Source organism: Agelaius phoeniceus, chromosome 13, assembly GCF_051311805.1.
Source record: "Agelaius phoeniceus isolate bAgePho1 chromosome 13, bAgePho1.hap1, whole genome shotgun sequence".
Classification (NCBI taxonomy): Eukaryota; Metazoa; Chordata; class Aves; order Passeriformes; family Icteridae; genus Agelaius; species Agelaius phoeniceus.
In genome coordinates, this window is record NC_135277.1 from 10,374,835 (window position 1) to 10,401,242 (window position 26,408).

Here is a 26,408-nt window from a genome sequence, read left to right on the forward strand (position 1 = left end):
AGAAAATTTAGATGTCTTTTCTTCATCAGGTCCCAGGGATTTTAGCTGTAGTTTCCCACTAGTCAGGCAGGCTTGCACATAGTTCTGTATCTGTGAGTGGAGGTTCTGCCATCTTTGGATTATTTACAGTGCCTGCTGGAACTGTAACCTTCTTTTACCTGGCATAACTCTGAGCATGCCAGTAATTCAATTATCAAGAGTATGTGGCATAGATTTTTAAAATTTTTGCATTGTTTCTTTTGAGAAGTCCATTGTGTGATTTGCTGCAGGCTGTCATTTTTGTCTGCCATCCAATGTATGTTGGCAGGAAGGTTGTGTACTAGGCTTTGTGTCTGGTCACAAAAAAAAATTCATGCATCTCAGCCAGACCATTTTGTTATTCCTTTAGAATTAAAGGCATATGAAACAGATGCAGCTTAATAAGTATCTTTTTTTATAAATAACATTTAAATAACTTAAAACAATAAAGTTCAAATACAACTTAAAATAAAGTTTAATGCTGTAACAACAGAAAAAGCATGTATAAGAATGGAAAAACAATATTGAAAGCTGTATGCCCTAACAGGAATTATACAAAAGATAGGATATGTTACATAAAAAACCTTAATATGTCTGAATTTTTGCTTCATTGTTATATAAAATGTTAATTTGTGAAAAGTGAGATGAAGTACATTATTTATTCCTATTTTTATTTTACATACACTATTTGAAACATCTTTTAGAGCAGCATTAGGTATTTGTTTCATTAATAGATAGGAACATTTTGTGTTAGAGTAAACTTAATTTGTCCAAACTAACTCTCTTATCTGAATACAACAATAAACATTTACAAGATTATATTTTTTGATCATATAGTTTATGTATAGGATATGAGTTTCTTGGGGGAAGTATTTAAAATACTGCTCAGCCTCCACATTTTCTATTGACTTGATAATCTGACAACTCATTCCAGCAGCCTTAAAGTCTGACATATTTTACACAACATTATCATCTGCTTATTATTATTATAGCAGCCATATTTAAGAAGCAGATAGTTTTTTAAATAAAATATTATCAGATAATCAAGTAATGACTTATTCTTCAGGGTAAATTAATTTAAGAAACTACCCAGTTACAATGACTAAGATAATGATTGTACAACTCTTTAGAATTTTTTACAACTTTTAGTTAGTAAATCTGGTTTTGTGTATATTTTCAAATCTTTTTCATGTAGTCTCTTAAAAATAAACATAAATGCGCAAGTCCAGCTTGTTCAGTTTCTCAGTAGTATTCCAGCCTCTCTTGGTATCTTGTCAAACAGTCTTCTTAAAATTAATCTTCCTGCTGGAACTAGTTCTTTATAGATCATTTGTGATTAGGATATTGCCAGAGGAAGAAAGTGGGATGCTCTGTGTTCTTTCTTTGTCTTTTTACCTTTCATTGGAACCCCTTTGTGGTTTAGTGTAACAAACATCTCTTTCCCTTTGTGTGTCCATTTTGCAGAAGCATATGTGTTATAATGGTTTTCTTCAATCAGTTCAATGAAGTTGCAATCCTCATTGCAGACTTTCTGTTGAGAGTAAATAATAAAATATGGTAAAGCAAGAACAAAACTGTCTTTTAAAATACTTAGATTAGGGAAGATGGAGAAGATGGGAGAAGAATAAGCATTAGTTAGATCTGGCATATTAGGAATATTTTAATAAATTAATTTGGCCTCTGAAATCTGAGTATTGAATATTCTAGTTTTGTGTATTCCCCCTTAGTATTCCACATTTTGAAGAAGTATATAAGACCTAATCATTGAATTTATTAAATGGACATAAAAGTCTAATATGGAATGCATGGGATAAGTCCAGAATACATTTTACTTAATTAGGAATCTGTTGTATAAAAAACCATGCAAATGTTACATCTCAAAATACCTCTAAGATTGTAGGGATGTACACAGAAGAGAAGTTTGCATCCATACCTTTCCATAGAGTCGCCCTGACTTGTTCATTGCCAGAAAATATTCACTTTCCACTCCTTTGATTGCCACTATTCCAACTGCCACCGTGCGGATTTCTAGAATACCTGCAAAGGTACACAGCAAGGGCTGTAAAATGCTTGCTTGTTCTCCAGTTAACTCTGAAGGTTTCCTTGAACTAATATTCTGTAGTATTTCCGTGTTTATTGAATTTATTCTTGCAAAACAAGAAACTCAAGTGCATTGTTGTGAAGAAAGAGCTAGACTTTAAAAATTCCCTATGTGATCTTGTCTGCATAGAGCTAAAATTATATGGTGGTAATTTTTAAGTATATACTGAAGTTGTGAAGTCTATAATATAAGTAATTCCTCTGTTTTAGAGAATCAGTTTAGCTTAGAGTTTATCAGGCTCAGGGTTTCATTTGGAATATTTAGTTAGCCATCAAGGTTCACAGAATTTGTGTAAAGCCTTTATTTTGAAGTTTTGTGTGGCAGTATCATCCTGTTGAAAGAGTGTAAACCTTAGAACTTGTGAATGACAGAAAACAGACCACAGTGTCTGAAATAAGATAAAGTATTTGCTTGACCTTTGTGTGCTTTTATGAGTGATCGGAGCTGTAAAGATACGTGTATTTGAAAATCATTAAAGGCTGCCCTGAGAGCCTATTTATTCCAAACCAGAAAGCATTTAGTGTTGTTTTCTATAACCTGATTTATTTTCATCTCACTGATACATATCAACAATACTTTCCTGTAGTCACTATGATACATTTAAGTTACCTGCAACATAAAAAAATATTCTTTTGTTAATATTAAAAAAAAAAGTGAAGGCAGGGGGGATTATGCAAATTATTAAAGAACACCAGGTTGTTTTCAAGCTTAAATGTTATTAATGTTTTCATAAGCAGTAGTTTAGAGTTATATATCTGAGTTTGAGCTATTTCGTTCAATATTGAGTCACTGACAGAACTCTGCCATAGGAACTTCACTGTGACTCCTTCTCCAAAATGGGGTCTTTCAAAGGCAGCCAACTTGAGGCAAATTACAAGAGCTAAGCATGGGGGAGACAAGTGAGGAAGGTGGGAGAGAGGCATGTGTTAGATTATCACCTGAATGTCCTCTTTAACAAAGCATTTCCTTTGTTCCCTTTCAAGTTGGCATTGACTTTTCACAGCCACACGGTAATAGGATTTTGTTAGTTAGGTTTTTAAGAAAGGCATTAAATATCTATGATATTTCTCCTTCCCCATACATTTTTCTCTTCTCTTGTCCTTTGCTTTCCTTTGTGTTGTTTTGCTTTTCTCCTTGATGTTACTGATGTATCAGTTGTAGAACATATGGGTATATTTTTTGTCCTTTTTTCTTTAGCAGATGAGTTCCCTCTTCTCATGGTGTGTGCCCTGCTGGGCATTCAGCTCAGAGTGTTTATACTTCTATACTCCCCTATAATGCTAAGCCAGCTTTTTTTTTAAGTGAAGCTTTTAGAATTCTTTGACAAATTCCACACTTCTGCAGGCCTAGCAATAGTTCTAACAAAGGGTAATTTGTAACCGAAACTTACAAAAATTATAATAACTATCATTTAAATTTCACTTTAGAAAAACCACAGTGAGGCTAAAAAACAGATGAACATCTGCATTTGGCCTAACAAAGAACACAACAGTGGAAGGGATCTCTGGGTCATCAAGTCCAGTGCTCTGCTAGCCTGGGAATTGCATCAGATTATTCTCTTTTCATAAACTTTGCCAATACTAAATTGGAGTTGTTATTTCTTTGCCCCCTGTGTTTCTGCTGAGGACTGTTCCAGAGTTTGATTTATTTTAATGGCTAGAGACTTTGTAGTAATTTGCAATCTGCATTTCTTCAGTGACAGCTTATATCCATTTGTTCTTTTGCCTCTGCTGGCCATTAATGTAAGGGGAGTTTTTAAAAAAAGTCTATGTTTGAGTTTTCTATTTATACAGAATTAAAAAAAAATAAAAGATTCAAAATTACTTTTTAAAACAAATAATTCTAATAGGAATTGAGATTTCCTTGAGTAAGTTGATGTTGGCTGAAGTTAGAGTAGTAAGAAATCTTACTACTTTAAAAAAGGAAATGCCAAAAGGTTTTGTCCAAAGCAATATTATTATTGTTACAATTTCTACATTATTTTTTTAGTTTTTTCTTTTTGCCTGAAGTAGATTGTGACTAACTTGTTGGAGTTATTTTATTTTGGTTTGGGATACTTGTTTTTCTACTTTATTCACAGTTGAGACATCGGTGTCTCTCCTTGTCTTAAATGAGAAGGTCTATTCTTACATGCTTCCTTTTGAAGTAAAGGTGTTTAATCCTTTCAATATCTATTCATGAAAAGAAAAAAGTCACCAAGCTATGATGGGAAAGAGAAAATTCTTATACATAGATTGTTTCATTGAAATAGTCTTTTCATACTCTAGTAACCAAAATTACTTTAAAGGCATGCTTAAATTAATAAGATGTTGATAAGGAGAAACTCAGAAGGCCAAGCTTCAAAAAGGTCTTAAATATCCCTGATTTCAAAATTAAAATGTAAACTATGTTCTTCAGTTGCTTTATCTAAAGCATCCCCAGAGAAGTTTGGAAGAGGTTTAAGAAAAGACTTAACATACCACAAAGTAACTGGGAAAGAAATCAGATTAAAGCCAGGAAAAGAAAAAAAACCCAACCTAGAGATGGGCATCCAAAATTGAAAACAACTGTACTTCCTATAAAATCAGCATGAAATTCCAAACAATTTTATATGGTTGTATGGTCAGTGTATCAAATATAGCTTGAAATTCCTGTAGTGAATGAAGTTTCCTACAGAGCTGAAATTCCTCTGGTGTATGTAAAAGACACTCAGCAGAGATGGGCTATAGTTATTCTTCAGAGAAGATGCCTATGGATGGTGGCAGCAGCCTTTGGAACCACTTGGTACAAATTAAATAACACACAGTTGATATCCAGTAGAAAAAACAAAAGTAAACAAAAATAAACAAAACAAGCCTTTAGGCTGACACAACAGTTTCAGTGGGTGAAATATGTATCAGGTTTTGGAGAAAATGTATGTCATTAATGAGGTGAGTTTCCTGGCATTCTGGTCTAGGATGACAGTTCCTCAGTCCTTCGAAGCAGACACTTTTATGTGTAGACTTATGGAATGGCAGGACAGTACCTCAGGCTGGAAATTTATGCAGAAAAATGGCATTTAGTTATATGATTGCTATAACATTGAGCATTGTCACGTGAGATGATTCTTTCCTGGCAAGTAGTATTTGATAATTTTGTTTTTATCTCCTGATATTGTGCATTTTCTCATTCAATTAATATTTTCAAATCAGCATTTTCATCTTCCTTTTATTTATTAGACTCCTTTTTGCTTTTACAACACACTGACATTGTGTTTGTTAAAACAAATCTTTGCTTTTATTGCTACACAATCTGTTTGCAGACTATATTAAAGTAATTTCCATCAGTGTGCAGGCATAGTTGAATAGGCAGTTTCTTTATGTTTGCCCATAATACCCTTGAATAAAAGTATCTTATCTATAACAAAGCAGCAAGAGCCTTGTGATTTAGCAAAATAAGGGCATTTCCCTTTACTCATTTGTCAGCTAAGAGGCTGAAAGAGCAATTTCAGCTCTGGCTCCTGAGAGCTGTAAGGAATGCAATAAGTGCTGCTCATGCCTGAAGATCCCACGGGCAGGTGTAACCTCTCAGGAGCTTTTGGAAGAGCAGGGGCAGCAGAACCATAGAGGGGGATCTCTTTTCATGTTCTAGGAAACTGCCCCAGTATGCAGGATTGTTCAGGAAGGTTCTGGGAAGCACATTTTGAGTTCAGTCCCCTGTCAGCTGGCTCTGTTTCCAGACATTTCATATGTTGCAGGTATCCCCTCACTGCCTGTCACATGAAGTTTCTGGTCACTGCTCCTCAGTTTGCCCCAGTCAGTGCCTGTAGACGTTCATTCAAAGAGACATTTTGGCATCCATTACATTTTTCAGAAGGCTGACAGCAATTTCGTGCCAGTACTTTCCTGTCCTGCCAGGTCCATGTGTTGTGGAAGCACATATGATATGTACAGCACTTTATTTCTTTTGGCTCTCTGTGCAGTGAAGGTGAAAAAAGCAGGCTGTTGCTGATTTTTAGGGGTAGGGAGGCTGGCACTGACAGTTCAGCACTTGTGAGGAATGTGTTTGTGAAACACTCTTTCCTCAGCAGAATTGTCTTTAAAAATAAAGTATGTGAAATCTTAAATAGGGACAGAGGGGCAGAAAGGACTTGGATGGAAAATGAGTCAAAACAAAATGTAACTTCTAAATTTCACTAACTTGTGTTTCTCATTAATTGAATTTGGAGCACATACTTATGAATTCAAATGACCTTTGCAAATGATTCAAGGCCAAGAAAAATTATTTCGTCTTTGCTTAGAAGACACTGTTTAATGATAAGTCATGTAATTTGTTCTTTTGTTCTGGCACTTAATAAGTTAATTTTTGTGCCTCTTAAAGCCAGAAAATGTGGTTCATGATGGTCAATCTTGGAAGACTTTCATGATGTTATGGGTACATGTGTGCATTTGGTAAGCCAGCACAGTAAATAGCTGGTGTATTACACTTAAATGTTTTTCCAGAAGAATCTTATCAGTGAAATGAATACTTTTATTGGATAGTTTCGAAAGTAATTTGTTTCAGGAAATATTTTTCTCTCTTTTTTTTTTTTTTTTTTAAATATAGTGCCTATATTGTAAAGTTATTGTGCAATTTAAGTTATTTTGAGTCTTACTATTTTTAAATGGATGCATTGTGAAGTTCATTTTTAGGTAAAACAATTTGTGTGCTCTTTCTGTCTCAAATATAAAAACTAACAGTAAAAAAAAAACATACTGCAAATAAAGGTCTTGATTTAAGATACTTTGTAATATGACTTAATTTTTATCTTTCCTTATTATTAAATTAAAATTGATAGAAAGTAGAATTTGTATTTGTATTGAGTACTTTCTTAGCAAGAGAATGAAGGAGTTTCCTAGATGGTACCTCACAGAACTCCTGTTCATAAGCTTTGAAAGTAGAAATAAACGTACAGATATATGTTAAAATATGTTAGAATATGTTACAAAGCAGGAGGTTTCTCCACACCAGGAATTTTCTGTCTGTGGATGTGATTTTAATGAAGAATTAATTAACAGAAAACAAGTTGGTACATACATTCACTATCACTTTCTTCTGTCTTCTCCTTGTGATACTCGGAATTTGGATTTATGTCATAAACACAAATATGTTGTTATTTACAGCATAGAAGGCTAAAAAAGATCTTCAGGGGCTTTTTGCTGTATCCATGCGTGCATTTGCTGTGCATGTGTAGAGTCTCTGAAGCACTTTAAATATGAATATGGCTGTAAAAATGATCTGAACAGAAATAATGGATCTGTCAAGGATTTTCAGGAGAACAGTTGAAGCTACTGCTTCAGTGAGATGCCAGACATCTGGATATCATGGAGAAATACTCAAAACTCCTGGGTTTGTCCTGTGTGTAATTTCCAAGCAGGAAAAACTGTAGTTGTCTGAAGAAAGATGATTAACGATCGAGAGGTGTTCCTTGGGGACTTGCTGCAGCTCAGGGTTCAGCATCCTCGAGCAGCAGGATTTGCTGACAAGATTTACTTCGTGTACAGAACCTTTGATTAAGCATAAGTAGCTGATGTTTAATTACCCTTTTGCATTTCATTGGGCACAAAAAGGAGGCATCCTGTATTAAAATCAACTAAGTGCTAAACAGAAGTCCCTTAAAGTATTTTTTGTACTCCATTAGATTATCATTTTAAATTTTCTTTATTTGACATTACCTTATCCATAAATGTCTCCACTGTTTTCCAGTCAGATAAACTAATTTATATATGCATTGCTAGATGCAACAACTTTATGATAACCCATTGTCCTGGTAGTACTCAACATGACAGATAAGTTAGTTATGGAATATGAGCCGTGTCAAGGTTTATGAAAGAAACTGCTAACCTGATAACTCTGTGAAAACAGTATAAAAAAGGCAAGATAAGAACCAAAAATAAGAGGGAAGATACAACAGGGAGCTAAAATGATCATTTAGAAATGCTGTTATTTTACTTCCAAGGTCTGTTGTTGCATGTGTACTCGGACTTGTGGGTGTTTACCTTTATTGAAGAAAAGGAAGGAGTAAGCCAAGTTCCACTCTTAAGTCTGCATTTTTCAAAGTATTTCCACAGTTTCTTATGCATCATGAAATGGATAATCTGCCCTTCCAACCATGGATGGCTGATACTATAGTGTAAAGTGAAGAGTGTGGTTTGAACTATGTTTGGAAATACATCTTCCTTTTTACTTTAAACTTAACACATTTGTTCTGCAGTGGGAAATATTAAAAGCCATAATACCTATTTTTAGTAATTTTTCAAATAACAATGAATAATAAATATAATAATGAATAAATGTAATGCAGTGCTCATCAGTTTACAACACTCTGTAAAGTCTACCTCCCCTAATTACTGTAGTGAGAATTTCATTGACCCTCTTGCAATTAATAATTGCTAAAGGGAAATACCTTAACATTTTCAAGTATTTTTCCTTACTGTACAACCTGTGTTGCCTCAGTTTTGTACTAACTCTCTGTTAATTTTGCTGAGTTAGGAGATAGTTTTATAAATCAAAAGCTTCATTCTTCATTGAAAATGGTGGCATAGTAAGAGTTGGTGTAGGATGTTCTGACTCTAAATTGATGCCTTCTGTGCATGTCTCTGTTGAACATTAGCTATTCAGACCACTCTATTTCCAATATTTCTATTGATTTGATCTTTAGAACCAAAGGGTGTGACATTTTTCACTTAAGTAGATTGCAAAGTTATGGAGTTTTTCAATTTTGAGGTGTGACTTGTGAATAGCAGTACATGGTAACAACTGAATAACATGCTGCCCCAGGCAGTCCTTCTCTTGGGAATGTCTCATTAAACTTATTAAAAGTTTTTACTTCGCTGATCTCCGCTGCTTTATATAAATATTTTCTTGATCAGCCTCTAAGACAGCATGTAGTCATTTCTCATTTTTGCAGGAAACTACATTTCCCTCCAATAAAAATTGCCCTGAAGCTAAACATATGGTTATAATGAAGAATAATATTATTTTTTAGAATTAATACTGTCATGTAAAATTCAAGTCTTAATCCTCAGTCTGAAAAAGTGATCTCTTATTACAGCATTAATAATTTACTGATATGAAAAATGGAAAAAAAGAGTGGAATGACTGTTTACAAAATGTAATTGTTTCCAAGCAGTAATAAAATTAATGATTTAATACTTTAGAGTTGAACTTGTACAACAAATGCTTTCCCTACAGCTCAGATGAAGGCTATTTCTAGTATTTAAATATTTTGTGCCAATTTTACTAGAATAAATGATGTTTTCAAGCTCTGCAGACTTTCAGAATGTAGACTCAAAATACCAAAAGTAAATGTAAAATGTTGCTTATTAACCTTTTCAAAGCAAAATAAGATATATCCAGCTAAAGGGAGAAAACTTCCCAGACTCAGTTTCAGCGTGTACAGCTATTTTGATTATCTGAACTTGGAAAATTCTACATAAGACCACAGCCTCCTGTTTTTCAAATTCTTCCATAATGCAAAAGTCTTTAAATAGATTATTTTGTCTTTTTAAAAAAAAATTCGTTTGCTATTTTGTGTTTTTATCTGGTAATGAGCTGTGTTTGCTCCTTTCCTGAGTTAGTGACCACAGTTGACATAAAATTATTCATATCATTTCTGTGGAAGATTTTTTCTTCTGTTTTTCTAAGAAAAAAAGGAGTGCATGTTTACGTGCCTTTTCCATGTACAAGTATTTCATTCTCTGAATTGTGTCTGAGGAACATTAAATCCAGGTGCATTTCCTGTGTATCACCTGGATGAACTGGCTGCAGGCAGTTGCAAAATCAGCTTAAATATAACATGGCAAGGGGTGCTGGATTTATTCAGCTAAATGGGGCAAAAATAAATCCAGCATAGAATCTGCTCTTTTTATATGAAATTTTCCCTGAGCTCAAGGCCTTGCCGTTTTGTTCTGTGTATTGTCTCCAGCTGTTCCTGTAGCAGTTTTTCTGGTTCCTGAAACAGGCTTGACAAGAGGAAGAGCAGAGCCTTATTCTGGGGACAAACTGTGTTCTTTGAGGATAACTTAAAATTATACATCATCGAGACAAATCACTAAAAGCAAATATTAAATTCCTGTAGATTGATCATAATGAAATTCTGCAATGTGTTATCAGTTAAAATATATAGTACAACACTTTTTAACTGTGAAAATGGTCCCCGAAGTAGCTAATAACCAAAATTATTTAAAGTAAGTAAAATTCAGAAAGTGGTTGCAGAATAAAGAAGGTGGCTGCAGTTTTCTAGAGCTTGAAGATATCCTGAGGGGCCTATGGAGTAGAAGCAAAGAGCTTTAAATGGTTTGAAATATTAGACAGTTAAATTTTGTTTCACATAGTTAAGAACTCATTTCAGTCATAAACACTGCAATCCTCTTGAAGAGAGACATCTTTTCCCACTCTCAGTAGTTATGTAAAATGTAGGGCAAGCACTACCCAACTGCATAGATTTTAGTTCCAGTTCCATAGATTTTAGTTCCATTTCCATAGATTTTAGTTCCATTTTCAGACCCAGATCTATTTTGTGTGGGAAGAGCTGCAGTTGGATATCTAAAAGTATCAATTACAGTGTCTAGAAGAACACAGGCAGGCACTACGTAATTCCTTCCAAGGTACAAAATGCAGGAAGCTGCTAAGAAAATTGTGCTAACCCCTTGCTGCCTCACAGAGTGGGAATTGATAGAAACCAGCTGGCTCACTCCTGCCTTCAAAACACTACTGGACATATATTTATATGTATGGCCACTCAAATTGTTCTGGTTTACTGCTGACAAATAATTTAGATTTAGTTGGACTTTCAAAATCTGTATAAGACCAGATACTATATTATAAACTAATAGGAGAAAATTAAAATTCCCTTAAAATCAAAACCAATCGAATAATCTAATTAAATTCTGATAAATAAATTCGGATTTTGTAGCAGATGTTTCTCCTGTCTTGCTCAGTATATGGATCAAAACTTGTGTCAATTATCCTACCACTATTGTTTTTTCAAATAGCTTAGGTTATTCCTTGTTTTAATTTTGCCTAAAGTAAATAATTTCCTTCCTTCAGGTAAACACCCTGTTTTTACCAGTCTAAAATTTAAACCTGACTGGAAGCCTGACTTTAGGGAAATCAGTAGAATCTTTGCCATTACACACAGGCAGCACTTTGAAACCTCTCTGTTTACATGACCAGATATTTGTAAATGTGTAATTGTCATCCACTTGTTATCCTTAGTTTCCATCTCGCTTTACAATTCTATACCAAAACTGAGAAAAACAGCAGCATCAGCACCAGCAGAGAAAAATGTTCCTCTGCTACAGGACCAGTTGCTATTACCAGAGCAAATAGACTGTAGGAGCTGCAGCCAAGCTTCTCTTTTATTCTGGATTTATTTATGTGACTTTTTAATCTGCCTTTTAAAATCTTAAAAGCTCAATTGACCAGTTGGAAAATCTGGACTTTTCAGTTTTGACTGCAAAGGCCAGGATGCAGAGTAACTGTCTTGAATCTGGTGATAAAAGTATCCATGCACACTCCTACTTTTGTCCATGTGCATAATATCAGGAAGTCAGTGAGAAAACTATTTCAACTAGAATAATGTAAACATTGTCTATTTTCTAGAGCCCACAACCTTTCTGTGCTTTGCTTTATTTGCATTAAATAGGAGTAGTGGCCTCATTTTTCAGTGACAGTTAATTGTACCCTGAAATTAGAAATCAGAGCTCTAGTACTCACATTCCAGTGTGTTGTGACAGAATACTATGATGTTATATTATGACAAGAAGTTATCACTCATAGCTAATGTAAAAAAGTAATGGAATAAGTAATAAGTATTGAACAATTAAAAGAGCATAGGATTAGCCAAATTTTATGATATTTCTTTAAATGTTTAATTAACTTTAATACATTTTAGTATATTGTTGGTTTTACATAATCCAGTTTCCCATTGCTTTTGTTCTAATTTTTTATATCCCCATGTGTGAATCAGCACAGTTATATTTATTTTCATTAAATTATTAGTTTATATTAGCTAAAGATGTATAGAGGCAACATAAAAAATGGCAACTTTGAAGTTAGAAAGCTGCCTTGTCTTACCCAGTGTTCCTTTGCATTATCACCAAGAACCCCACATGAAGTGTTCTTTCAATTAACCAGAGCATGTAAAAAATGGTAGAAACCACTTTACTTTCTTTGCCTTTGCCTTTGCCTTTGCCTTTCCTTTTAACTAAGGGAAGCTTCTTGTGGCCCTGAGCAGCCTGAGGAAGGATGGGAGCTCTCCTGTGCCTGCAAACTGCAGTACTTCATTTGCTCAGCTCCCAAAGCACACAGGTACTGCTGTATCACTATCCAATGACTGTTTGTAATAAAGATAGCCGTGACCAGTCTGTTAAAGGATTTAATAACTTAAAGTCAGATCCATTCTGGCATCCATATTCTTATATTGGTGGAATTCCAAATTTCTATCTCCGATGATAATCAACCAACCTGTTTGATAGACAACAGTGCTGTACATTGGCATAAGTGTAAAGACATACTTTTCTCTTGACCTTGAAACAAATGGCAGATTTCATACCATTCAAGCATTAGAGAACAGCTTCAGTCAGGAGCTTTTGAGAATGTTCCACTTTTCAGTTTTTTCTGCTACAGTTTGTTCTTATATGTAGTGGTGTCATGGACATTTGATGACCTCCACAGAAGTACTACATAAGCAACCTGTAGCAGAATATGTGGACCCTTTTAAAATCTGGGAAACAGCTGGTCTGTGAGTTGTAGATATTTGAAAATATACATTTCAGTAGTGGGCTTGAACAAGGACCTTGTTCAAGAAGGGAAGAATGAAATGTTCATTTTAAGGAATCAGAGTAAAATAAGATTTTGTCCATAGTTTTATTAAATTAGATTACTCAGGTAATTGCTGGTGCAGTTTTAATATAGGAATCTGGACTGGGTAGCAGATGCTGCAGGTGCAGATAAAGGGTTTGCAGCTCTTACATTTTTATTTTGTCGTGGATTTGCATTAAGTTTGCATAATTCTGTGATTGGCAGATTCAGTTTGACAGCCTTTTTTGAGTCTGCATTGTATTTATGATAATTTCTACTCCTTAAGGTACTGTTCTCTACTAATGTTTGCAACATAAAATAGTGACTCCATAACATTGAACTTAGCAGGAAAATTTTGAACTGCCTTGAAGAGTGTACAATTAAAAGAGCACAGGGCTTGGCTGTGCCCGTAGTGGCATGTTCTAAAATATATAAAGAAAACCTGTTCTTAGTAAAGGATTTGCTATGCTTTTTGCTCTGACTGAAACAATTATGGCTATTCTAAGCACTTAAGTGGTGAAGAAACCTTTTCTTTCTTTGCATAAAATATCTGTGACTTCAGCTGTATTGCAGCAAAGAGCTGGGGAAACACTACCCAAGTTTACTGAGATCATGGGTTTTTTTAACCACACAAAATGAAACAAAGTAATTCTGCTGTTCTTAACTTCATCTTTTTGTGCCACTTTTAATTCCCCCATGAGTATCAACATATTCTTGATTCATATGTAAATGCAAATGTTCTATGGTGGGAAAAAATTTCACAAAATGAGATATACTTCTACTATTGAATATATATTCACTATAAATAATGCTGTCAGTTTTTAGTCAGTGTAGAAATGTGAATCTGTGATTTTAATATAGGTCAGAAAAACATAGAATAAACTTCTTGTTATATCTTTCATATGTAAATATAAATTTGCACATATATTTGAAAAGTGACAGCTAACTATTTTTTGAGTATCCTAAATTGGTATATTCTGATGTACTCTGCTTCTCAGACCATATCTTAAGAAGAATAAATAGTGATAGCAGTGTTACTCCTACACTGATATTGGTAAGATAGAGAAGTCATTCTGATTTGAAAGTCAGGAAGAGATTAATAGTGGAACAGGAATTTCATTTTCCTTTATGCCCAGTATTTATTACCAATGTTATGAAATGGTATCTAAAGTAAAAGCACATGGGTTTGGAGAAGCAATAGTTATTATTTGCCATATTTTAAAATAAGCTCCTCAGCCATGGATAGGCATCAGTAACAAAACTTTTACTGATTTCAGTAGAGCCAGACTTTTACAAATGGCATGTATTTGTCTCTTTCCTAATATGGGTCTTTCAACTCTTGAGCAAACTTTTCCTAATGAATCACAGGGTTAGATAGCTTTTCCACTAGTCAGTAACTTAACTCCTCCACAGCTGTGCAATATTCTTTACTTTTAACAGCAGCTATTTAGACCATCAGTGATAGTTTTCCATAGTTCATCCCTAAGTCAGTATGAATAGAAAAGCCATATTTTGACTTTTTTTTGGAAAGAGCTAATGCTGTACTCCTTGGCAGTTACTTTCTCTGTTGATTACATCTCTGTGTTGTTGAGAATTTATTTCAATCAAATACCATGCACACAGAGAGGGGATTGGTTTTTTTTCCACATAGAAATTGAAATTAATGAAACAAATATGGCATGGTCTGACAGGGCTCAAGTCCAACTTTTTTGTACAATACCACCTGTGATGTAGATTGCAGCACATGTGATTACAAGAGATGATGTATGCAGAATTCTTTAGGAATCCACTGACAGAGGCTGGTTTGGGGTGCAGCTGTCAGATAGCTCTTAAGAGGAAAACAAAGAAAGGAACCATCCTGCTGTGACGGGTCTGCTGTTGGAGAGTAAACTCGGGAAACGAGCACTGTAACAAACTATTCTCCTTGCTAGGCTCAGTTCAGCTGAATACACCCAGAACTGCATTGTTGAAGTATGAACAAGACAATATAATAAATTGTGATCCAAAATCCTCAATATTTACAGTGCTGTATACAGACAGAAATAGTCTTCATTTTCCTAAATCACCTTAAAAGAGGTGACTACCTTTGGAATCTGGGTAGTCTATTGGGGAAATAGTTTATACAAAACTAATATTCTGTTTTCTCATACATGAATAAGGATACCCTAAACAAAATTATGTCATGGACAGAAAACAGTGAACAGCAATGTGAAGAGGAAGAAAGGGAAGAAAGATTTTTGTGAGGGCAGTCATGACTTTAACTGAGCCCTAGCAGGAGAAAAATATCTTTATCTTATGTATACAAGATTATCACTTACAAGCGATTAGGACAAAGTCAGAAAACATGGGTTCTGTTATTTTTGTCTCACATAGTTGAATAACAGTGGCAACTTGCACATTTTTGTAGATACCACCTAAAGTGATGTAGAAATGTAAGCACCATATTTATATGCTGTGGGGTTTAGGCTTAAGTATTGCCCATTTTTAAGGTGGCTTGAAGTGTCCCTTGAGTAGTTGTCAGCCCTTTTAGAGAACTGTCTCTGGGTTGTCTACAGATCCTATGAGAAAAGGACAGCGTACAGATACCTACTTGAGTTTATGGAATATTTTGTTATCTAAGAAGAAAATGTCTTGTTTTGATAAACATAGAAGTGTATTCTATTTCAAATGTTGAACGGTTCTGAATAATTCTCCAATAATTTCTTACTATAATTATGATAAATATATCTTTTATCACTAGATCATTTTCTGCTTAGATGATATAGCCATTGTTGCCCATTTGTTTCTCTTAAATAATCTCCCTGGATCAGAGTTAGGCTGTTCATCACTGAACTAAATTAGTGGGGTTTGCCTTGCAGGTTACAAATAATTTGAAAATTCTCCTTTTGGTATAATGGTAGTTTTATAGTTTTGATATAGACTGGTTTTGCTTCCAGTGTTCCTTCTGGATGAAAGTGCCATTTCAGAAGTTTTCATCAGAATGTGTCCTAGAAGAATATGACTAAATTAGAGGAATTCAAATTCAAAACACTGTATTACTTAGCTAAAAAATCAACAGAGCATGATTTCTGCGAAATATGTGGTAATAGTTTCCTAGAAAGATGTGGTAATTTTTTTTTTCTTAAGTTTTGTTGCATGATAGTTCTCTTCAGTAATATAGACTGAATTTCCCAAGTCACATAAGGGTGCAATCAGAAATGAAAGCATGCTAAGTAATTTTAGTTTGATATTTGGTAAAGGAGGCTGAGTGCCGTTTGCTAATATAAACATTCTGATTGAAGTTGGTGTATAATAATCTAAAAGTGTGGTTTTATTAATAGCTGTGTTATTTTCATTGCTCAATTCAGAAGGTATTTAAAGGGATGAGTATAAGTGGCCTAGGACTCTTGTCATTTACTCTATAATTTGAGCAGACTCTCCTAAGGCTACTCTCAAAGTTGATGTAACATTTGATTTCCTTTGAACTAATAAATATCTTCTACAAAGTCCAACACAAATTCACCCAAATATGTGGCTGTTGCACTGGTAGTAAGGTAGAACAACATGCCAGACTGTCTTTCACAACTTCAAAAAGGGAGCTTTTTTGGTTGCTGAAGCAGATACTCGGAGAAAATGCTCAGCCCTGTGAAACAGTGTCAGTACTGATGGGGTGGCAGGATGCAAAACAGAGCAAAGACTCAAAGCACCTGTGTACCTGCTACATACTAATGAGAGGAAGAAGGGCAGAGCCAGGCCCTTGTGGCTGGCCAGCAGTCAGGAGAGGACTCCTTACAGGGAAGAGGCTCTCCATCCATTTCCTGCTGGGGTTTTTGCCACAGTTCTTTTCTCGTCCCTTACCTGGTGTGCTAGGTGGTATTTTGTTTCCTGAGTAAAAGAATTGTCTTTTTGGAATCATCGTTGGTGCATAAATTAGTTTCTTTGTTTTCTACTGCTTTGCAGTCATTTAGAGTGCTCTAAAGAACTTGCTTGCCCTGGGAATTATGTACCTTTTTATTTGGTTTTCATTTTCAGTCTTTGTTGGAAATACTGAGTGGAATCTCCATGCTCAGTAAAAGACATAAGAAGTAAGAAGTTTGGTTAGAAGAGTGGAGCTTATTTAGATAGGAAGAAGGGCTTTTTTCACTAGTTAGTTTGAAAGTACTTGTATATAATTTTGCTTTTGATTAGTAGCAATGTTTGTAGGCAGAGTGCCGTGTGAGCTCTGTCACATTTGCAGTTCAGATGTGGTCAGAGATGTACATGGCAGAGAATTGTTTTTGTGCTATGTTCTAGTGTGGTATTGCTAAGGTGATGCTGAACTAATGCAGGCACTCCTGCTGTGTATGGAATTCAGTTGGGATGAATCTCACTGGACACAGGTATTTGTTCCTGTGGTTCTGTAAAGGTACTGTTAGAATTTTTTGCTATAGCATTGGAAAGTGACATGGCTGTGATGACTTCAGGACTTTTCAGGTGCAGTTTTCCCACAAGCAAACATAAAGGGCTGCTGCTGAGGGAGATCTTGTACTGGCCTTTCCCACAGCATAAATCTCCCCTGTTGTAAGGCAGCTCTATCAAGCAAGTTCCATTATTTGAATCACTCTGTGCTGGATTTACATAGCTAGTTCCCTAAATCCTTGTAAAGTGTCACCAATAAGCACTGAAAAACGGCTTGGATTTCTGTGTATCATCTTGCACATTATGCACAGTCCCCAAGCTGCCTGGGCTATTCCAAAGGAAATAAATTAGCTTGGTGGAGTTAAAGTTGCTTTTGAAAGCTGGTGAAAGTTGCAGTTTCCTATTGTGTTAGTACTGACTGCACTCTCCAGGATTCAGTTATCCTTTCTGGTTTAGTTCAGAGTTGCTGTCAGGGAGTACAGCTCTTGTTTTCACAAGGACCTACACAAACACTGGATGGAATCACTCCTCTGTTTGCTGCCTTCTTCCCTTGACTAGGTCAGCATTCTCTCCCAAATCCATCTGCTTAGTGACTAGCTAGAGAGCCTGAACATTGCCACCCTTAGAGTTCATGTAGACCACTCAAAGGGCAAGTCTATCATCACCATGTAATGTTGTGAATGTGTTATACAAGAAGCCAGCAAGCTCTTGGAGTGAGCATTTCCACACACCTGGCATGTAAAACTCCATGTTTGCCACTGCATTCCAGCTGTGCACACAAACAGCCACTGAACAACGGCACCAGTTCACCTGAGCAGCTCAGGGACTGCAGCACAGATTCACATGCAACCTTTTCCAAATTTGATGTTGCTTGTGGTTATTTTTTCCCTCTAATATTTTTTCAGCTCTAGATAATATGTATGTTCATCTAAAAGAATGTTTGTGTTTTAACAGCCATAAAGTTATCTCTTAATTCTTTTTTTTTTTTCTGTAAACATTGACTTTTGATCAAAATATCAAACCTCATGTGATGTTTAAAGATCAAAATAAAACATATAAAATTAGCAAGGTTTTTAAGGAAAATATACTTCTTTTTTGGGGCTGTTTTTTCTGCTTTGAAATACAATACCTTCTTGTTAGACAAATATTAAAAATGCAAGGTATCAAAATAGCCAAGGACAAGTCTGATCACCTTCTTTTTATAGTCTATAGCACCTCCCAGTGTCTGCTGACACATTTAAAAGGAAGCAAGCCAGCTTACCAAAAATGGAAATACTAATGCTAAGAAACACAGTAAAAAGAAATATCCCCCAGATTATGGGGGTATTCAAAATGTGTCATTATTGAAGAGATGGACATGAGTGGTGTGTGTTGATCCCTGTTGAAGTTACTGTGTTTATCAATGCCATGGAATGGTCATGTTTGCTGTTTTCATTTATAGTTTTGAGTTGATCTATCCATTCTGCCTGGGCTTAATTTTGAAAAACTGGATGCAGAAGGAAGATTTCAGTGTTTTGAATGGAGTATCTAGACCCTTTAATAATTTCATCCTGGTTTTGTTCTTTGTTTTAAAAGCTAAATAATAGTCAAAAGAGCCTATTGATTGCATTGGTATTTTTATTGCTTCTTTGGTGTCTTTTCATGAAGTTGTGGGCCACATCTTGAATATCCACTTCTAACTTTTCAACGCCAATTGTTACAAAGAATTTTTTCCATTTGAATAAATGATGTCATGTGTTATGAAAGTTTTAAAGTGTGACAATTCAGTGCTATGATTGTTAACCTCTATTATGTTACTCTCATAAAAATTTTCACTATTAACATTTTATTAATAATGCTTCTAAATTGCATACACCAGAAGGCTAACTTGATCTTTCTTTCATATCCAGATTTAAAAATAATGTCAAAGGTCAAACAAGACAATTGAAATACTGTTGCCAAATATAGTCATAGACAGTCAATTATGCAACAAAAGCAGTGTGCCACCCATGAAGAGTAACAGCCTACATTTGCCTAAACTTTGTTTTGATGAGAAATGTGTTCCAAAATATACTGCTAGTTGATAGAACTTGTAATGTGGAACAGTGTAATTATATGGTTTAGGATGTCTTGGTCTTCCTAAGCTTTAAGGAAGATGGGGAGGAAAGCCAACTCTGTTGTGTATTCCAGGATCCTAGAAATCTGAAACAATCACTTTCAGATACTCAAACAATACAGAAAGTGGGAAGCTGTGAACGGGAATAACTGGATTTGGGCTTTGTTTTGCAAGACTGACTGTATAAGGAATTAAATTTTATACCAAATTCTATTTGTTTGTAGGGAAATTGCTTTTTTAAGATTCATCTGAGCTCTGTGTTTTTCTGTCTGGCTACTGACTTCAGGACTTCTAGTTCATTTTCAATTAGTCAATTAATGTTCTATTATCAAATTATTTAATGTTTATAATATTAACACACAATTCTTTTGTGGTTTGAAAGTTTTTTACTAATACTTTTTAAAGCTCTTTACAAAGAGGTGAATAATTCTTTTTAACTGAGGCACAGAGAGTTTGAAGAGTTTTCCCAAAGTCTGTAAGCAAATTGCTTAGAAGTTTGGATTAGCCTCAAGTCTCTTGAGTCTCAGGTCAGGGCCACTTCAGCACATTTTCTTCAAGATGGAGCAATAACATATTTAATGATACAACACTGAAATTTTTGAAGATTCAGAAATTGTAAACAATGTGGGGAGGAAAGCTGTGGGGGAAAAGGAGCTGCAATTTATCTTTATATGTATCTTGTGACTGCTTCTGTAGTTGGCTGCTAAATTTGATTGATAGTTCTATAAAAGTGCACTATTTCTCATTTCTGATAAATTTCAGTATTGAGAGATACAGAAAAACTGCCAAGTCACAGCTGAACTACGAGGGTGTATCAAGGTCAAAGGAATCCATAAGGGCAGTGTGTACAGACTCAGATTTTTTCACTGCTCAGACTGATGGTAGCTGAGTTTTGAAGCTCCCCCAGGCAGGCATTGCCCTGTTGGTGTATGTTAACTTGTGGAGCTGCTGCCTGGGCCTGAGGCCAGAGGTTTGAGTTTTCCCCCACAGAGCTTATGCAATCATTTTTGTTCATGAGAGTGAGAAGAAAGTGAGTGCAAACTGCTACCGTCTGGCTTTACACATATTTTTCAGCTGGCAAATGCCTAAGAATAGACAAGGTGATGAAGATTCAGGAGGTAAATTCAGAAGTTGTAAACAGTTTTAATTGTGTTCTGCACCCCTCTTATACTATGCCAGTTGAGCAGTGATCTGGATGTTGATAGGTGAGACTGAAGAATCTTGCTGTAATCATTCAGGGCTTCACACCCTGCTTTCTTCTCACCTCCCCAAAAGCTACACTCACCAAAAAACTCAATAAAAGCTGTAAGACAGATATAACTCAGCTCTACATCTTTGCTAAAACCCATCTTCATCAGCAGTTGAGGGTGAAAAGCTGGGATTTGTGATACGGCATAGACTGAGGGATAGGCATAGATCTCTCTGCTGGCCACTTGAGGGTACCCCCAGTGCCAGACAAAGAACTGGGGAGGCAGCAGGGGAATCTGGTATATTAGGTTTGATTAATTACTGTGGGAGAGAAAGTCATCCTTGGTGCTGTGGGTTAGGTTTTGAGAGGATATGTATCTATTTCCATTTGGATTAAATCTTTCTGTTATAATTGGAAAGATTAGCAGAGTACTAATGTGAAGCAAAACCACTTCCATGTTAGTGAAGCTTTGTGTTCTCCTGGCACCAAAGTGTTGGTTGAACCACAACTTCTTGAAAAACCAAGAATGCAGTTGCAGAGACAGACTTTCTGTTTGTCTGGAATGTGCATAACCCTTAACTGCATCTAGTCCATCAATACCTGTCTTGAAATACCTGATTTTCAGGAGCTGAGTCTTCTTGGCTCATCTATGTAATATGTATTTAAGCAACAGCAATAAAATTTATACAGTAACACCGCATAATTATATCTGTTTTAGGCTAAGAAGCTTAAATAAAATGTTAGTAATTCTGATTTCTAAGCAAGAATATTTAACCACTAAGATATGTATAAAGTGTATTTTGTCCTCAGTTAGGGTTTACATTTGAGTGAAACTGAGTTGAAGTTCATTTAATATTGCCGAAAACTTTGACTTGTTGGATTCTGGTCAAACAGAAGTAGTTTTCCAAGATAAAATTGTAATCAAGATTTCAGCCATTTTATGTCAAGATCTCACTAGACTACTTTCTCTACTTTTTCTTTGGTTGGCTTTACCCACTGAAAAAGAAGAGGAAATAGGCACTTTCTGGGTTTAGAGCACACATGGAATATGATAGGATCAGACATGTTAGGATTCAGGTTCCGGGAAGGCTTTCCTAGTAACTAAGAGACCCTTTGAAGTCTTCAAAATGAGATTCCAAAGGCAACAGAGCATGGAAAGTCCTAAAGCATCATCCAGTCATAGTTAAAAATCCTCTTGGATAGAGTCAAAACAAACTCTGATTTTTGCTGCCTTTTTTCTGAACAAAATTAACTAAATCTGGCAAAATTCTGAAACACTAACTGAAATGAAGGCAGGAGTAAACAGTGATAAGGAGTGATTAATTTTTCTATCAAAGATTAAGAGTTAGCAAATTGCTTTGTTATCTCCAAGATTTGTTCAGTCAATCTCACATTTTACAATAATGTATTAAAAAGGTGCATTTTGTGTGCACACTGAGATTCTTTTCCTTGAACAAGATGCAGAATTTATTTTTGCTTAAAAAGGTTCAGGCTTTGGCAAGTTTTAGTTAGTTTTTGTAAAAGAGAAATTTTTTTATGAATAATGACAGATTTTTCTGGGTGACCTAACCTCTTGGCTGCTGCCTAATTCTTGCTTTAGTTTTTCAGTGTGTAACTCTCAGTTCTCCCTCTGCCATTTAGTTTTCAGATTGAAAGCAAAGCTGTCAGGTGCAAATTGATTTCCCCTACTTAGTGGAGATCACTGTCCTCTGATTTGATTAGTTCACTCTTGAGTTATCACCTTTATGTCCACCAGAAGGCTCTACTGCTTTCTGAAATGTGCACAGAACCATATTCTTTGGGTACCTAATAAGGTCAGCACTGTTCTAAACAGGATTTGGCAATTTGCTTGCACTGAGACAGCACACACTTATTTCTGTAACTAAGCAATTAAATTCTAATGTTTTTAAAAAATAAAAATCTGATAAATACAGATTATTTACAATTGGTGAGTGAAGATTTGGTTCAGTATTTTGTTCTGATGTGAAATTTGAATCCACACACATTTAATACAGTGGCTGTTAACTGAAAACCTTAGAAATTTTAACACTTTCGCTATTTATGCTGTTACTTTCATAGTATATGTATATATATTTATTCTGTAATTAGAGAACTTTGAAATACAAAGACCTTAATTCCTCACCATCTCAGTGTTCTTATAGTTATAGTCCCAATTAGTAAGAGAAACTCTATGAATTTTGGCACTTGCCAAAATTGTGATGAAGTTATCCTTCTACAGACATTTCTCAGTGTGAAGATTGTTCTTCACAATATTCATGCTTCACACCTCATGGGTTGAAAAGAAGTGGCTCACTTGATCTTCAAAACTGTCAGCACAGCTTCCTTCATGAAGCTAAGCTATGATAGGTAAAAATATGATTTTGTTCTCATTTTATTTTAGTAGCACAAATTGGCAAACTCAAAAGGGAAAAGAATTCCTTTTATTTATTGTGTAAGTGGAAAATTGGGATAAAATGAGAAGAAACCTCTTGGAGCAACACTTTTCATGTCCACTGATTAGTTTGACTGCAGCAGTTCTGGCATTCCATCCTAACAGGTTTGATTTACCTTTTACTAACTTTCAGAAATCATAGAACAAGAATGTTTGAACACACAGAAATACATCCTTTTCATCTGTATGGTTTTAAAATTATGCTTTTCAGAGAACGTGGATAAAAATAGCCTGTTTAAACTTCTAATGTTACTTTTTTTTCCTTAGGGAAGGAAAAACCACTAGTATGCCTTAGGGAAGGTGTACTAGTCTAGGTGGGCATTATTTTTTCTGGGTTTTTTGTTTGTTTGTTTTGCTTTTTGCCCCCTCATATAATACAATTTTATTATGGTTACTGATTTTAGTAGAGAGCCATAGGCACATCTTCAGAAAGGCTGTTTACATCTTTTCTTGAACAAAGGGTATGACAAAAAGTGTTCCCATAATATTGCTAAAGTACTAATTTCTGTAGCTTCTCACAAAGTCCAGATTGTCAGTGTTCACATTTTTCTAGTCCTCTTTGTCTATATTTGCCTATCTACTTTTGCAACAAAAGCATTTGGGTGTTATTCTTTAAGATACAATAGATAAATTCGGGTATTAAAGTTACGAGGGTGGGGACTTCCTACATACTTCTGCCAATTTAAAGATAGTTCATCACAGTGCACATCAGTTACCAGATAACTGTTACAATTCCATTTGGTTTTTCTCATCATACTCATTGCATTTTCCAGAAAACAGATTGGGTTTTTTTTTTTTCCACTGCAATGTAAACATGGGGGTTTAGTGACTCAAGTTTTCCTTTCTATAATTTGTAATAGTTAGTTACCATCACTAAATTATCATGAAGTGTTCAGTAAACTGCAAGAGACTACATCATTGGCACAAGAGGATGTGGTGTTCTCTAATGGGCTCACTACAGAATGTTTAAAGGTGTCAATAATGTGCTTAAGCAGAATGGAATCCTTCAGAGAACTGAGAACCTCTGCTTGAATTTGAAATAATGCTAAATTGCTAACAAAGTTTTACTTAAGCATCATGGAACTAAAAAAGCAACTCTGTATAATAAATTAGCTCTAGGTGCTGTCATAATGTGTTTGTAAATAATAACAGAAAAAAATTTGGTACTGTGAATATTCACTTATCTTCATTAATTCGGAAGAATCAGTTTCAACAATCAGTAACATTTTTTCCAGTGATTTTTTAATGGGAACAACATTTCAGTTCAAAACTAGTCCTATGGATCCCTATTGTAGCAATGCCCTCCTGAAACTCCAAGGGAGTCTTCTTGAACACGGACCAAACAATTTAGTTGGCTGCTGGCCATGTGTTGTCTTTCAGAGGAATATGGTTATTCACTATGTAATAGTGTAGGAAGAAAGGAGACATATGGAAACAAATTTTAAAAGAAACAGTAACGTTAGTCAATGCAGTTTTAGCCACACAAGTTGCCAAGCACTGAATGCAGTCATGAAGCAGAGGAATAACTGCTGCAGCCCACTAGCCAGGCGCGTAGCACGCCAAAGTGCTGCTCTGCTGGAGCACAGGCACTCAGCTTCAGCTGAAGGCTGACACACAGCTCTTGAGGTTTGATTTATGGATTTCTTTTGCTGCTGCTATTATAAAAAGCACACTATTATATACAACAAATTAAATAATTTTTGAGCAGCATTCTTGGAAATATATTTGTCCTTTTATTTGTCTCGAAACACTAGACCAGCATGTCCCTGGTCCCTTTTTGTTATAATTTTGTTTTGAAATGTGCGGTATAATCCTATGTATCTTCCCATTGCATCTTAACAAAGTAATGCCTTTTCAAGTAGATGTCATGTTTCTCTAAATAAACAATACATTTGTAACAACACAAAAGACAAAGTGGCAAAAATAGCGACTGTAAAAATTGATATCTTCAAATATTAATCAAAGATTATATAGGTATTTGTGTGGAAAATACATATTAGTACAACAATTCATTTTCCAGATCAGAATTTATACTTGGTAGAGCTTCATAAAATATTGTATGTCCATTCTCTCTAGATGAGTCATAGTTTTGGAAGAAAGGGGGGAGAATATTTTTTCAGCATTATGATCATTGTAATAATGAACTGCAGAAACTATAATAGATTTTGTTCCTGGCTTGGCAAACTATCTAAAAGATTTTGCAAGAGAGTTTACATAATTCTTTCCATTGAACTTTCTAGTATTTCTGTGTTTTAATTGTTAACTCAAACACACCAAACTTTTAGGTAGTTTGTGCTCTATATAAATGTGGTTTAATGTTTCAGGAGTATTTTATGAGGAGAGTTGGTAGCTATACATTTTTGTACATACAACCTTAGTTCACTTATTAAAATGGGCTCTCTGTTTGCTAATAGTTCCCAGCTGTAACTAATACATTAACAGATCTACAATGCAGTATTTAAAATGACGCATTTCAAAATCAATAGCAAATGTCCTGCTGTACGATTAATTGGAAAACTTGTTTTACACAATGGTCAGTACAGGATACAAAACTCTTTAGGAATTATGGTAAATCAAGGAGTAGGAAACAATGATGTGTAAATTTCTAAAAACTTACAAAAAGCAAAAATAGTACTTACTGTAGTTGTTGTTTGCTTCTCTTGTCCCTTTCACTTTGCCTCGTTTATCAATCCTCATATACCACTGAGTTCGACAGAAAAGTCTTCTCACTCTTACATCCCCCCCTTCCATATAATCATAGCTTCTGGTATGTCGCTCAGGGCTGGAACAGTTCACATTTGTAGCCATTTGCTCTGGAGTCATGTCATTGCAAGCTAAAGATATAGTGCCCATTAGAAAGATAATGTAAAAGTATGATCTGTAGAGCAAAATTGGCAGGATCCATGTCAGTATCCATTTGTGCATTATAGTGCAGTGTTCTGGGTGTTCATGAACAACATAATGAAAATTAAATCTCAAGTAGACTGTTGCTCTTAGGTCACCGACCTGCCTTCTGTCTTTACGAGTTACAGATTCATTTAAGTGAGATTGCTCCCTCTTCTAGAATTCTGATCGTTATTCCTTAATAGTTAATGGCGAAATAGAAGAGCTTCTTAAATATCTCTTCAGTCAGAATATCCTTTAAAGACACAAGTTATAAAAACCTTTGTTGTTGTGACCTTCTTTACTACTTGAATTTGCTGCTTGCACTGAAAGTAAAAGATCTGTGAGAAAAGGTGCATGTGTAAGTCTTTATGCTCAATTGTTACAAATGTGCAAGGATACATTATGCTAATGAAAATTACTACACAGAAATACATGACATGCTGAGCAGATTTTTAAAAACATGCTAATGCATATACAATAGATATCT

At 35.1% G+C, this 26,408-nt stretch overlaps 1 protein-coding gene across 1 annotated transcript; it reads right to left on the reverse strand.

Moving 5' to 3' along the window:
* Positions 1-730: 730 nt before the first annotated feature.
* On the reverse strand, positions 731-25,964 carry FGF7 (fibroblast growth factor 7). The gene is made up of 3 exons (XM_054642387.2): positions 25,675-25,964; positions 1,952-2,055; positions 731-1,549 (listed from the first exon to the last, which is right to left on the reverse strand). The coding sequence occupies exons 1-3, from the start codon at positions 25,958-25,960 to the stop codon at positions 1,355-1,357; spliced, it is 585 nt and encodes a 194-aa protein (XP_054498362.1). The 5' UTR covers positions 25,961-25,964; the 3' UTR covers positions 731-1,354.
* Positions 25,965-26,408: the final 444 nt, after the last annotated feature.